General features: G+C 41.3%; 1 protein-coding gene across 2 annotated transcripts in view; it reads left to right on the top strand.

The window, feature by feature from the left end:
* Positions 1 to 1,134: 1,134 nt before the first annotated feature.
* Positions 1,135 to 15,459, top strand: part of LOC113652471 (transcription initiation factor TFIID subunit 4-like) — an 86,799-nt gene continuing 72,474 nt past the window's right edge. Inside the window, exons 1-7 of one of the 2 annotated variants that reach the window (XM_027161561.2) lie at positions 1,135 to 2,610; positions 7,862 to 8,004; positions 12,154 to 12,339; positions 13,325 to 13,444; positions 13,655 to 13,777; positions 14,540 to 14,629; positions 15,273 to 15,434. In XM_027161561.2, coding sequence (XP_027017362.2) covers positions 1,158 to 2,610; positions 7,862 to 8,004; positions 12,154 to 12,339; positions 13,325 to 13,444; positions 13,655 to 13,777; positions 14,540 to 14,629; positions 15,273 to 15,434 — 2,277 coding nt within the window. In that variant the 5' untranslated portion in view covers positions 1,135 to 1,157. The remainder of the gene's footprint in view (positions 2,611 to 7,861; positions 8,005 to 12,153; positions 12,340 to 13,324; positions 13,445 to 13,654; positions 13,778 to 14,539; positions 14,630 to 15,272; positions 15,435 to 15,459) is intronic. The other variant, XM_027161563.2, reaches the window with a different exon arrangement.

Raw genomic sequence — 15,459 nt, 5'->3', positions numbered from 1 at the left:
AATTCAGTGCACTTTGCACAAGGTGAAGCTGTATGGGAGAGTGGTGTGAAAGAAGTCTTTTCTGCACACATGCCAGGTGGCTTTGGATGTGCTGTGGAGTGATGAAACAAAGATTGAGTTATTTGGTCATGCATGGCAGCCAAAGAGCACAGCATTCCAAGAAAAACACTTGCTACCCACAGTAAAATTTGGTGAAGGTTCCATCATGCTGTGGGGCTGAGTGGCCAGTGCCGGTACTGGGAATCTGGTTAATGTTGAGGGTCACATGGATTCCACTTAATATCAGCAGATTCTTGAGAAAAATGTTGAGGAGTCAGTCACAAATTCGAAGTTACACCAGGGCTGGATATTTCAACAAGACAACGACCCAAAACACTGCTCAAAATCTACTCGGGCATTTATGTAGAGGAACAAGTACAATGTTGTGGAATGGCCATCCCAGTCCCCAGACCTGAATATCATTGAACATCTGTGGGGTGATTTGAAGCGGGCTGTCCATGCTCAGCAACCATCAAACCTAACTGAACTGGAGATGTTTTGTAAGGAGGAATGGTCCAAAATACAGTCATCCAGAATCCAGACACTCATTACAGGCTATAGGAAGCGTCTAGAGGCTGTTATTTCTGCTAAAGGAGTCTCTACTCTATATGGATGTGATTTTTCTGATGGGGTGCCCAAATTTATGCACCTGTCTAATTTCATTTTGATGCATATTGCACATTTTCTGTTAATCCAATAAAGCTCATTTCACTACTGATATATTACTGTGTCCTTCAGTTATTTGATAGATCAAAATTAAATTGCTGATCTAGACACGCAAATATTTATAAATGACAATCATGGAAATGATCAGGGGTTCCTAAACTTTTGCATACGACTGTAGACAGACAGACAGACAGACAGATAGATGCCCTGTACTGGACTGAGAACGATGCATATTTGATACACATTCATAAAGCATTTATAACGCATATACTCTGCTGCTTAAATATCTGAAATGTTTATTTTTTATTCAGCAGCACCAGGAGGTTAACGGTTATCAAAATGAAACCCGATTTGACGTCACATCACGTTCCCACAATGCATAGCAACACGCATGCGCACTGCGCCTCTGGCGCCCCGCCCCCCGTTCAATTTAGACAAGGCTCCCCTCAAAGATGGCGGGCGCCTCCGACCCTCTGGAAGATATGCTGTTCTCTGAGGTGGACGAGAAGGCTGTGAGCGACCTGGTGGGCTCGCTGGAGTCGCAGCTCGTCGGCAGGAGCGGAAACAAGGCTTGTGGCGCAAAGCAGCACATAGGAAAAGCGTTATGTTCCCGGGTTACTACTACATCCGAGCAGCAGCAGCAGCAACAACAACAACATAAAGCCGGGACGGAGCGAGGCTCACATCCTGCTGAGATCACCCCAGCGGGCACAGCAGCTTCTCCGGAGAGCTGCGTGAAGGCGAGTACGAGCGGTTCGCGTTCACACTCCTCCTCCTCCTCCTCCTCCTCCTCCTCCTCACCATCATCTTCGGTAAAGATTAGTGGCGTGTGCGCGCAGGATGGAGCCGCTTCTCTCGCGGCTAGCATTAGCGACACCGGCCGCAGAGCAGCATCAGATCCGGGGTCCATGGAGACGCCGCGGCATTACGGTACGCGGAAGAAGCGCGGTGGCGCGCGGAGTGTGAACGGCGCTGCGACCTCCTCCGTGAGCAGCAACTCGCCGTCCAGCGCCGGGGCCGCGGTTTCCATGGCGATGGCGCGCGCCAACTCCACTACGTACACCGTGTCCAGCACGAACAAGCAAGTCGCTCTGGATAAAGGGACACCCACCATCGCGCTACACCGACTACCGAGTCACATCGTGGCCAGCATTGCTCAGGGCAGGAACGGCACGAGTGTGTCGGCGCTCATCCAGCAAGGGCGCCTGAACCACGGCAAGAACTTAGAGCGCGCAGATGACAAGAGCAAAGCAGGTTTGCAGCAGGTTCAGCCAGAGAGTGTGAACTCGGTCCCGAGTGCTATGTGCAATGCGGTGACTCAGTCCCAACCTCAATCCCAACCTCAATCTCAACCCCAACCTCAATCCCAACCTCAGTCCAAACCTCAATCCCAACCTCAGTCCAAACCTCAATCCCAACCTCAGTCCAAACCTCAATCCCAATCTCAGTCAAAATCTCAATCCCAACCTCAATCCCAATCTCAATCCCAACCTCAATCCCAACCTCAGTCCAAACCTCAATCTCAACCCCAATCCCAATCTCAGTCCAAACCTCAATCCCAGACTCAATTCCAACCCCAATCCACACCTCAATCCAAACCTCAATCCAAAGCTCAATCCCAGTCCCAAGTAGTATCTCAAACTCAGTCCCAACCTCAAACTCAGCTTCCACTTCCCTCTAAACTGCAGCCTCAAACACAACCACAGCTGCAGCATCAATCCACAGTTCAACCTCAAACAAAATCTCAACCTCAAACCCAGTCCCAAACCCAAGCTCAGCTTCAACTCCAACCTCAGCCTCGACCTGCAGCACCACCACAGAGGATAACGACTCCTCAGCTGATCGTCAGGCCGCCACAACAGCAGGCGACGATCCAGCTTCCGCCAGGATTTACCATCCCGTCAGGTGAGAATGAATCGACGTGAGCTTTACATTTATTAATGTATTGTTCCAATAAAACACGGAAAGCCCTCGGCCTGTATACAATACTGTGTGTGTGTGTGTGTGTGTGTTTGTGTGTGTGTGTGTGTGTGTGGAGTGTCCCACCCTGACCAGGATAAAGCACTTAATGTAGATAAATAAATGAATGAATACACGTGACATCAGAGGCAATGCACACTGTAGATGCTTTTATGGAATAGAGGCAGAGTTTAATCCAACTGATAAATGTGCAACAAGTTTTCAGCTACTGATAACAAATAAGTGTTAGAATGTTGTAGATACTCTCACTGATCATGTGTTCATACACAACACAGTAAAAAAATCTGTTATGTGAAGGAGCTCCGTGGCTTAAATAAGGGTTTTTGAAGCCATTTTAAAGGGGTGGAACTTTCACTGGCATTGACCTAAAGGAGGAAAAAAGTAGAAAATACTAGAAAAACGTGGATAAAAAAAAATTCACTACAAATTATAAATAATATTAAGGAGCTATTATGCTTATTGATATAATAATCTTATATAATTATGTAAACACAATGTTAATATAAATAAATATTTTATACACTTTTATTTTATTATAATTATTATTGTTATTAAGCCCCAGAAAATCTAAAACTGCAATGAAGTTTTTCTTTCATGATTGGATAATTTATGAAATGCCTACAAAATAAATAACTAAATAATTAATAATAAATTAAAATAATAAATAAATAAATAAATAGAAAAGAGGAAATATTACTGAATGGATAAAAATATAGATTTTTAAAATTACTGTTAAATATGTAAAAAACAAAACAAAAAAAAAACCAACTTGGTATTCACATCATATTAGAAAAATGTTTTTTGACGTAATTTATCACAGTATTAAACTTATATTGTTATGTTGTCCAGCTGTATGTCATAGGACTGAGGTGTAATCAGTATCTAAAAAAGTCATAGGTGAGGTTAATGTCTGATCAATCCCTGCGACTAACTGTCACACCGTGACACTTTAAAAACTCCATTATAGCATTTATTAATAAGTCGCCAGATGCTTATAACACAGGTTACCAAGCTAAGACATCTCACCCCCACATGGGGTGTATGATTTACAAATGGGAATGGCCATATGAGAATCTTACATTCGGCTCTTTTGTTTCATTCATTTAATTTTCATTATTCATTAACATCGAATATACGGCCAATTAATTTTTTTGCAAAATATTACTGGGAGTTGCATAATCAAGCCATAATTGGATAAAGCGTGTACACACAAATTCTCATTTGATAATTGTCATTTGGTGCTGTTTGCCCTAAAAGTTTGTGATCTTCTGAGTTATAACAATGTAATTAAACCGAGAAAAGCTAAAGCTGTATTTCTGTTACACCAACACGCTTAACGTAGTAACTTGTCAAATGAGTTTTAAGGTCTGATTGTATTTTGAGTCTTGAAACAGTGCTTTCTAATGTGGGAATAAATCACTAAACTGGTTGGTTAGGGATTTAACCGTTTCTTCTTAATATCTAAACTTCTTTTGCTGTCTGTAGTAAAAAAAATGCTAATGCTATAGCAAACCGTTTGGCAACATGGGATTTGCTGTGCTTTTCTTCTACCTCAGACTGGATTACTCTCATATTATCGAATACAAACAAATAAACAAATTCCAAGGCTTGATCCCAAACCACAGCTTAATAATGTACTTCATAATATAATGTACTTAATGAGTAGGATTAAATAATATTGACACCAGTGGTGTACTGCGGGAATGCAGTTTGGGACATGGTCCAAGTATTTGCCTACATGCCTCAAGACAACCACCATCGTCCCCGTGCCAAAGAACTCACAGTGTCCTGCCTCAGTGAATATCGTCCCGTCACACTCACACCCATTGTAATGAAGTGCTTCAGGAAGCTCGTCATGAGGCACATCAAGACGCAGATACCACCCTTACTGGACCACCTACAGTTTGCATATCGTCCAAACTGCTCCACGGACGAAGCCATTGCCACGGCCGTACATTTAACCCTCAACCACCTGGACAAAAAAGACACGTATGTACGAATGCTGTTCATAGACTTTAGTTCAGCGTTCAACACAATCATTCCTCAGCACCTGATTGAGAAGTTGAGCCTCGCTGGGATTGAACACCTCCTTCTGCAACTGGATCCTGGACATCCTGACTGGGAGACCTCAGTCAGTCCGGATCGGGAACAGCATCTCCAGCACCACCCACTGTTGTTCACCATGCTGACTCACGACTGTGCAGCAATGCACAGATCGAACCATATCATCAAGTTCGGCGATGCCACGACCGTGGTTTGTCTCATCAGCAAGAACGACAAGTCAGCATTCAGGGAGGAGGTGTAACAGCTAACTACCTTGTGTAGAGCCAACAACCTTTCTATGAATGTTGATAAAACTAAAGAGATGGTTGTTGACTCTCCACTGAACATTGACGGATCATCTGTAGAAATCGTCAAGAGCACCAAATTTCTTGGTGTTCATCTAGCGGAGAACTTCACCTGGTCACTCAACACCAGCTCCATCACCAAGAAAGCCCAGCAGTGTCTACTTCTTACAAAGACTGAGAAAAGCCCAGCTCCCTCCCCCCATCCTGACTACGTTCTACAGAGGGACCATTGAGAGCATTCTGAAGAGCTACATCACTGTCTGTTTTGGGAACTGTATGATCTCGGATCGCAAGACCCTGCAGCGGATAGTGAGGACAGCTGAGATCATTGGAGTCTCTCCTCCCTCTATCATGGACACTTGCACCACACGCTGCATCTGTAAAGCCAACAGCATTGTGGATGACCCCACACAGTTTCTTTCCACATGCCATCAGACTTCTCAATAACTGAACTGAACTATACTGAGCACAACATACACACACATGCACAAACAACTGTATGGACTGCAATGACCTACACAAAATACACACTCTTTCAATATTCCTCCATGTCTACAGCACCACCATATTAAACTGTTTACATGCTGTTCTGCACACTGTTTTTGCTCTTTACACATGCTGTCTTTCACATTTCAATCGATTGCTGTTTTGTACAGTACTTTACAATACCTCATGTAATCATGGTACCTCGAGATACGAGTTTAATTCGTTCCAGAACCGAGCTCGTAAGTCAATCGGCTCGTATCTCAAACGAATTTCTCCCATTTAAAATAACTGAATTTGATTTAATCCGTTCCGGACCTATGAAAAATCCCCAAACCATTGTAAATTATGAATAAAGATATGTTTTTAAATAACAAATAAACATGTATAATTAACAAATACATAACAAAATATGAAATAAAGAAATAAAAGTTATTTAGCATAATAGTCTTACCTTGGAGACAGACGAGTGCGGCTAACGAATTTGAACGGCGAGGAGGAGGGAGGGAGGAAGGGATGCAGGCACTCTAGACATGTACGTAAACGGAGCTTTTTTAGAACTTAAAACTATTTTCGTAACTTTAGAACTAAAACTACACTTTCCTTATTTCAAATGAAAGAAAAAACTTAAAACAATGCACTTAACTTTAAACTTAAACTAAGCTTAACATTTACGTAAATTTAATCATCACTTGTTTTTGCTTTCTTGGCTGCACTTTTCTTTCTTTTGCGAGTGAGCGAGAGATGCTCTCGGATGATGCTCGACCCTGCGCGCCAACTAGCGGGATGCTCCGGAAACACGGCTCGTATCTCGGATTTAGGCTCGTATCTTGAACAAAATATGGCCCGAGCTCCGGCTCGTATCTTGAAAAACTCGTATGTTAGGCTGCTCGTATCTCGAGGTACCACTGTATGTTCATTCCAGTATTTTTGCACATGCAATATTGATTGAACATACAGTAGTTACGCTGGTCAGTGCTGTTTTTGTGTATTGTCTTTTGTGTAATGTCTTGTATTTTTTCTTTGCACTGTCTTTTGTCTTGCACTGTTTGCACCAGGTTGCACAGAGGCACTTTACGTGGCTAGGACTAATTTACTTAAGTCCTTAACCCTGTCTTTGTTTTATGTAGCACCATGGACCTGGAGAAACGTCGTCTCATTTCACTGTGTACTGTGACAGATATATATGGTTGAAATGACAATAAAAGCCTTTTGAGACCTAAATTCTAACTGATACATTTCATGAATGTTCCTATGTAGGTATGAGAATAACTGCTGTACAGCAACCTTTTTTAGGACCTTGGAGTTAAAGGGGATGGTTGATATTGACCTATAGCTGGGCAGCTGTCAGGGGTCCAGGCTGGGATTTATAATCAGGTGTTTGTTAACCACTTTTTCTGTTTAGTTATTTTCCTTTTAAGTGGAGCTACAATATCTGTGGATTCACCTTATATCAAAAGTTTGGATTAGCCTGTTTGTCTGCTTCCTGGCCCTGGCTCTGGATTGTCACTGATTAACTAGGCCTGTTCTAAGACTATGTGCTATGCTGCAAGACATGAGAGAATTTGAAAGAGAATTCTCCTCTGTAATTTCACTGCTGCATTTCTGCATCTAATACTAAGACATTAAAAAACTGAATAAGGAAGCAGTTGTGCGAGTCATTTCATATAGCTGATACTATAATTATACTTTTCTTATCGGTTTTAATAGACAGGAGTGTAGGCAGTATGGTGCTGAAAATTTTTGACCAGTTATCAGGCATCGCGTTAGTTCAATTTCCGACCCTTTAAATTCCCTTTCTTCGAGCCGCTTTCTAGCGCATTGCTGCTGCTGCGATATAAACTCCCTCCTCCAACCCCGACTCCTCCTAGCCAGAACCCGTTGTTTGTGTACCGATTACTTTATCTTCATGTATTCTTCATTTTTTTCTCTTCTCCTTTCCCCCTCTCTCTTTAATTTTATTTATCTATTTTCAAAACATGTAAGTGAGCATATTAATACTATGATGCATTAATACTCCAATCGCTGCTTTCCCCGCTCCGTTTATGCATGCGCACGGACGGGCGCGTGGAAAATTTGGCCCAGAACAGAACCATACCGCCAACACTAACTGTATGCACATCACTGATGAACCTTAATTTGACAAAGTGGTCCTGACTGAAATATTTGATATGTGTTCTGAGAGACTCAGTGAGTGGACAAAAAGTCACAATAATAACAGACATGTCTTTCTGAATGAGCACAATTAACATAGATTAAAATTACGGCGAGTGATATCAGGCCCTGGGTGAGCTGATCTAAATTAATTATGTGGATATTACGACTAATGCGTTTGTGTTTTCTAGGCATGGTGTTGGTGCGGACGGAGCTGGGTCAGTTAATGATGGTTCCACAGCAAGCACTGGCTCAAGCACAGGCCCAGAGTGCACTCTCGGCCCGACCTGCTGCCCCCACAACCACAGCCACTTTCAGAGTCACTACCCCACAGGTATATACACACACACACACACACACACACACACACACCTACACTCAGGCCAGGAGTCCTTCACTGTATACTGATAGACACAGAAGCTACACCTCCTTTACTGTGACTGACAGAAACAAACCACACCTCCGTTACTGTGACTGACAGAAACAGAAGCCACACCTCCTTCACTGTGACTGACAATCCAGCGTGTACATGCAGCTCGATGTAATTTGTATAACCGGAGGTTGCGATCGAGAATAACGGAAAGTACATAACATTATTTTATCATTAATACAGAAAAAAGGTAGCCTTAGCATGTAGCTAACTACTATATGTGTGCTGATAATTGATCATACTGCAGTAAAGTAAAAGTGTATTAAACATTAGTATACTTAATACATTAGTATACTCATATATATCTAATAATAATCTTGAATTTTTAATCTGTTAATTCTTTTTCTTTTATTATTCCTAATGGTTACCTTCTGCTCTGTTTATGTTCTGTAAAGCTGCTTTGAGACAATGTCTATTGTAAAAAGCGCTATAGAAATAAACTTGAATTGAATTGAATTGAAACTTGAACTTAAGGTACATTTATCAAATTATTAAATAGCCCTGCCCCCAGCCCCTGACACAAGAGGTTCTTAGGTCTAGACCAGCAACGTTCTGGTGCTACTTAAGAACCACTTTTCCTAGTTCAGAGCTGGTGCTTTGGGTGTCAAAAAAGAAAGAACTGATTTTAAATTAATCTCTGTCTCTGAACCAGCACTCAAACTGCCTCGGTGGAAAAAGGGCAACAGTGCTGTATCCAAGCATATTAGCAGAAAGTTGAGTGGAAGGCAAAAGTGTGGGAGAAAAAGATGCACAACCGAGAGAACCGCAGCCTTTAGAGGCTTGTCAAGCAAAATCCATTTTAAGGATTTGGGTGAACTTCACAAGGAATGGACTGAGGCTGGGGTCAAGGCATCAAGAGCCACCACACACAGATGTGCCAAGGAACTTGGCTACAGTTGTTGTATTCCTCTTGTTTAAGCCACTCCTGAACCACAGACAACATCACCAGTGTCTTACACCTGGTCACTTCATGTGTTGTCTCTGATCCGATAGCTATCTGATTTGTTAAAGCTGTTACATTTACATTAGGCCACATAAATGTGTCTTGGCGAATCGGATATCAACCCGATCTTTCTGCTCCCGCCCAAAATGCAAATATATTTTACCTCATTTCCGGGGTAATTGAAATGGGCCACGCTTTGGTTTATGCGGTTTTCAGAACGCAATGAAAAAGAAGACGAAAAAACTTGTTACGACGGTTATGCTACGAAAAACAGCATTTTACTGTTTGCTGCGTTTTTGCTGACGGCAGCAGTGCATTTTAAGACCCAACGAGACACCTGGGTGAAAGATCACCTGCGAGTGACGTACTTCCGTTTGGGAGGAGTATAGCGCTGACGTATGTGACTTGAACAACCACGTCCATTTACACCTGTCCAGTAAAATGCGTCCCAGACCACCTCCTGAAGTGGTTTGAATAGGGTTGCAAAATTCCGGGAATTTACAAGGCTGGAAACTTTCCATGGGAATTAACGGGAATATATGGGAATTAATGGGAGTATATGGGAATTAACTGGAAATTTAAAAGAAATACAGGGTTGCCTATAACAAGGAACCTAAATGAGGTTAAAAAAATCTCGCAGCATAATTTTGTGTAAAACAACAAGATTTAATGCAAATTAAGTCGAATCTGTACCCTGGAAGGCCATTGAGGCCAAACTCACTGCATGTACTTGTGTTCTTCCATAACATGCACAGTAACACTTTATTTTAGGGGCATTTAATTAGTTTCTTATTAGCATGAATATTAATAGAACATTGGCTATTTATTAGTACTTATTAAGCACATATTAATGCCTTATTCTGCATTACCTCATTCTATATTCTTAATTGTACCCAATACCTAAACTTAATAACTACCTTACTAACTCTTAATAAGCAGTAAATTAAGAGTGTTATGACCAAACAAAATGTTTATTTATGTTTGTATATGATATAGGTTATATAAATTTCCCTATATTTCCAAATATATTCCTTTCCATAAATTCCAGTAAAGTTTCTAATTTGGAATATTTCCAAAATCCCCCAGATTAAGTTCCTGTGTAAAGTTTCCTGAAATTTCCGGGGGTCTGGTCTTTTTTTTTACCATCGGATAGCTATCGGATCACAGAAAACACATGAAGTGACCAGGTGTAAAAAGCCTCTTAGCTGTGTTAAGGAGAAGAAGAACTGGACTGTTGCCCAGTGGTCCAAAGTCCTCTTTTCAGATGTATTTCATTTGCTCACATTGACAAGAGCACCCAAAGTTGGTTAAATGACCATGGTGTTGGTGTGTTTAACTGGCCAGCAAACTCAGCAGACCTGAACCCCATAGAGAATCTATGTTGTGTTGTCAAGAGGAAAATGAGAAACAAGAGACAGATGAGCCGAAGGCCACTGTCAAAGAAACCTGGGCTGCCACAAACTGATCACCTCCATCCCACGCTGAATCGAAGGAGTAATTAAAGCAAAAGGATTTAAAATGTGAGTCAAAATCATCACAATTAAAAGAACCAAAGACTTAAACTACTTCAGTCTGTGTGTACTGAATTTATATAATACATGACTTTCACTACTTGAGTTGAATTACTGAAATAAATGAAATTTTCCAGGTCATTCTAATTTATCGAGATGCACCTGTATATAAATGTTTTATATAAAAATGTTTGTCTTCGATTGAGCTGTAATTGAATTTTTATCAGATTATTAATCTTCACCTAAATGTAGTCGGTGTGTCTTTTAATCTTTTTTGGTGTAGTATATTCAGCTCCAACCCCATTTTTCTACTCCGTGTAATCGCTGTCCTTGTCCTTTTTCTCCCAGACTCTGATTTTAATGAGGTGATTAATATTTCAGAGAAGTTTTGCTTATCACCTTCTACCTGTTAGAATGTAATTAATCACAGTATTAGCGCTTACATTTACTAAGTGTAGTCCCCATTTATCTCGTTTGATTAATGATGAACGTGTTCTCACCTGGAGGAAAAAAAAATCATGGTCTGGCCTTATTTTAATACACAGCGACAGCAAATTGCCCACATTACTGATTAATAATAACAGTGTATATAATTAGCTACTAATCTTATGACTCTTTATGGGGCTTTTAAAAGGCATCACAGTTCAATTACTTCACCATCCACTAAGCCTGATGTTTTTTAATATTTCTCATAAAAGAAATGTTTATTTTCTCGGTGAACTTATGATCTATTGCCACCAGATGGCAGCACTGCACGGGAATTTTATCGATCCTATTACAGTAATATTACCTTTTCTTTTAGACGTAAAAATATGTTTTAAAATCTAATATTACAGTAATATTACTACATATTACATTTTTAAAATACATAATTTTTTACATCTAGAGCACCAAGCAAATATTCTAATCCATGGCAACTTAACCAATGTTGAGTTTAATTAATTGTAACATGTAAACTGGCTTGAAATAAAGCCTAAACCAAAAAATTTAACTTTTTGCTGAATTATTAAAATATATCTTTTTAATTATGGAAAAGACAACACCTTTGAATTAATCTACTGGTAAGAATTCTGGTAATAATTAATAATCCTGCCACCCATGTCATATAATATCATACTATGATACATTTTATACCTGGTATAAAGAGATAAAAGTAAAGTTCTGTTTAATTTTTGATTCATTTTCCTGTAGCTAAAGCTTACTCTGACTCCCAGACGTCTTTGTGAATGTGTTAAATCATTCATCATCCAGCTGCCTGATTGTTTTAAAAAGCCAACAGCTCCTTCAGTCCTAACTGAGAGATGCAGTGTGATGTGTGTGTGTGTGTGTGTGTGTGTGTGTGTGTGTGTGTGTGTGTGTGTGTGTGTGTGTGTGTGTGTGTTTAAATGCCCAAAGCTCTTCATCATCTGTGGGTTCTATCTATCTATCTTGTATTTGAGGTTGGTGCTGTTAGAAAAGGATTGTTGAATTTAACTGATAATTTTTATCTATTTTTTATCCCTTTGCCCTTTCTTCTTCTTCTTCTTCTTCTTCTTCTTCTTCTTCTTCTTCTTCTTCTTCTTCTTCTTCTTCTTCTTCTTCCTCCTCTCCTGCCTGCAGTCTCCCATCTCGGTCCAGGCGTCTCGGGTTGTTCCTGCTGTCACAAACAAAGTGGTTCAGTCCCAAACCCTGAGTCCTGCTCCTCAGACCTGCACGTCCACTTCTTCGTCTTCTACCACTACTACTACAACCACCACTGCTTCTGCTACTGCTACTACTACTACTACTACTACTCCTGCCCTTACTGTGAGCACTTCCTTCCTCCACTCTCTCTCTCTCTCTCTCTCTCTCTCTCTCTCTCTCTCTCTCTCTCTCTCTCTCTCTCTCTCACTCTCTCTCTCCCCCACTTTATCACACTTTCTTTATTATTTCTGTATGCTTTGTCCGGACTTCTGAATCTTTCTCCATATCCGTCTGTCAAGTTATACCAGAGGTTCTCAAGCGTTAATAACACGTGGCTCTTACGACCGACTGCAAAATCTCACCAGAGGACAGAACAGCATTGATTGTTATAAATACAATTATTGTTGTCCTACCAACGTAAATACTGACACTGACAGCGGCTTGTCCTGATCTGGGTCACGGTGGTGATCTAGAGAACATACCTGTTCATAATCAGAGCACCATGCACACACACACACACACACACACACACTGTACACATCTAGGAGCATGTAGCATCACCAAACCACTTGGCATGGAGGAAACCAGAGAACCCAGAGGAAACCCAATGACGGAGAGAACATCCACATGGCAGTTTGTCTCTCTGCATCGCTTCAATATTAAGAACAAGAATCTTGATTTTATATTTATACAGTATCTGTAATTTAATTTAATTTCTCTCATCTCCAAATTCCCCGGTCATCCAATGTTCATTTCCTGTTGGTATTTGTTCTCTATTTTTCCTCCAGATTTTATTATTTATTTATTTTTTTCAAATTTATTATCAGAATATCAATAAACACGTGAACCTCATTTGTTCACAATATAATAAATTATAAGAAGAACTATAGAAATTATAAGATTTCTACTTCTGGTACTCACTCACTCTCTCTCTCTCTCTCTCTCTCTCTCTCTCTCTCTCTCCGTGGGGGTGTGTGCATGTTCTGGGACATGTGATGTGACAGTGGACGTGCCTCATGTCTTGCAGTGTGTGGCCTTGCTAGAGGCACAGTGTGTGTCAGCTCCTGTTTATTTCACTGTCTGTTTTCTCTACCTCTCTGTCCTCCAGAGGCCGCCTTTGGCAGTGGCAGCGCCCCAGCAGCACCCTGCAGCTCTGGCCCCCCAGGGGCCCACTCTGGCTCCACCCACCGCAGCTGGCCCTGCCCCTGGAGCAACTGTTATCTCCCAGGTACAAATCTTAGCATGGAGTTTCTTCAAAGTTTCCTATTCTATTTTTCTTACTTGCCTTTTTACACACACACACGCACACATACACGCACACACACACGCACACACACACACACACACACACACACACACACACACACACACACACACACACACACACACACACACACACAGTGTGTCATGGCACTGAAGCACATTCTCTTTTCTTCAGGAAATGCAAGAGAATGTGAAAAAGTGTAAGAACTTCCTGGCTACATTGATCAAACTCGCATCCCATAATTCCCCTTCACCAGAGACGTCACGGAACGTGAAATCACTGGTGCAGGACCTTCTGGTGAGTCCCAACAGTTCACTGACTTTACCCGGGGTAACACCGTAATGACAGCTGCTTCAGTTAGGCGATTAAGCGATGATCCCCAAGCTTATTTAATATTGGCATCCTCTTTGTAACCATGGCAACTGTTTCCAGGCTATGTGGCCCTGTGAAAGGTGAAAGGTGCAGGGTGTCTTGCTATATGTCAGATCACATAACCTGATAAAACACGTCGGGAAATTGAATCCGACGCCGATCGGGGTCAAATCGGCTCATCTCAGATCAAACGAATTTAACCACCGACTCAATTGTTCTCACATTTGTTTGGAATTTTGTAAAAATGGAATATCGCCATGCCACTTTTTATATTTACTGTGTAAAATCAAGACGTTTTCAATATATTCAATATATTGCTTTGAAAAGTAGACCGTGTTAGACCTCTTTAGACTCTGCATATAAATGAACTCCATTGAAGAAATGCAGTTAAAATGAAGTTAAATAGAAATAAGAAGCAGTAATAGAGAATGATGTGCACTTGAGGCTCAAGTAGAGAATGGGCAAACATTACAGAACAGGAAGTGACGTCCTAAAGGTGCAGGCAGGCGAGTTACACGCAGTGAGAGTAAAAGTGCAGTGTTCAGGATGACAGTACACACAGGAGACATGAGACTTTCTCCAGTTTAGTCATCAGGCTACAGAAACTCTTGACTGAATTATAAAAGGCTGAACATGTAGCTAACAGACTGGGTGCAGTCTTTAGTGCTGAACCTTTTGTTGTCTCAGGATGCCAAAATCGAACCAGAGGAATTCACCAGCCGGCTGCAGACGGAGCTGAAGTCATCGCCACAGCCTTATCTGGTGCCTTTTCTCAAGGTGACACTCACACACACACGCACACATGCACACGCACACACACGGGGCCAGAAATGAATTGCATGCACACAAACAAACAAACAAACAAACAAACAAAGAAATATATAAGTAAATAAATAAATAAATAAATAAATGTGACATACATGTATATGTATTGACGTCTTTAGCGGTACCATACATACACACACAGTGTATTGCAGTCCTACATGCTTGCGCCGTGACAGCTCCTTCCTTTCGGGAGCTCCAGCCAATAGCCTGCAGGCGTGTCTAGCCAATCGTGACGTGTGTCACATGCTGCCACCAACACTGATGATTCGAGCTGTCACACCATGTTAGCATTCTTAACTCTTCAAACACACACACACACACACACACACACACACACACAGTAACAGACACACACCATTACTGTATATATACACTTCTGATCGTAAGGTACATTATACTGTAGTGGCATAAATATAAGCAAACTTGTCATGTAGTCACACTGTTATTTTTATTTTTATTAAGTTCTTAGCTTTAGTGCATGCACACCTCTAAAAAAAAGTTTAGAGGATTTTACTTTATAGGTAGAGGTTTTTTCTTCATATATTGTTTGTGTGTGTGTGTGTGTGTGTGTGTGTGTGTGTGTGTGTGTGTGTAGAAAAGCTTGCCAGCATTACGTTTGTCCCTGCTGAACAGTCAGCAGTCACTCATTCAGCCCCTGCAGCCTAAAACCACCGCGTCTCCAACGGGAGCCATCGCCGGGGCTGTTACCACAGGCTGCTCCCCCCGGCAACCTAACAGCACAGTTACACCACCACAGGTAGGCACCTCTCTTTCTCTCTCTC

Source organism: Tachysurus fulvidraco, chromosome 13 (genome assembly GCF_022655615.1).
Source record: "Tachysurus fulvidraco isolate hzauxx_2018 chromosome 13, HZAU_PFXX_2.0, whole genome shotgun sequence".
Taxonomy (NCBI): domain Eukaryota; kingdom Metazoa; phylum Chordata; class Actinopteri; order Siluriformes; family Bagridae; genus Tachysurus; species Tachysurus fulvidraco.
The sequence above is the reverse complement of the archived record's forward strand: the minus strand, read 5'-3'. Positions and strand labels throughout refer to the sequence as shown.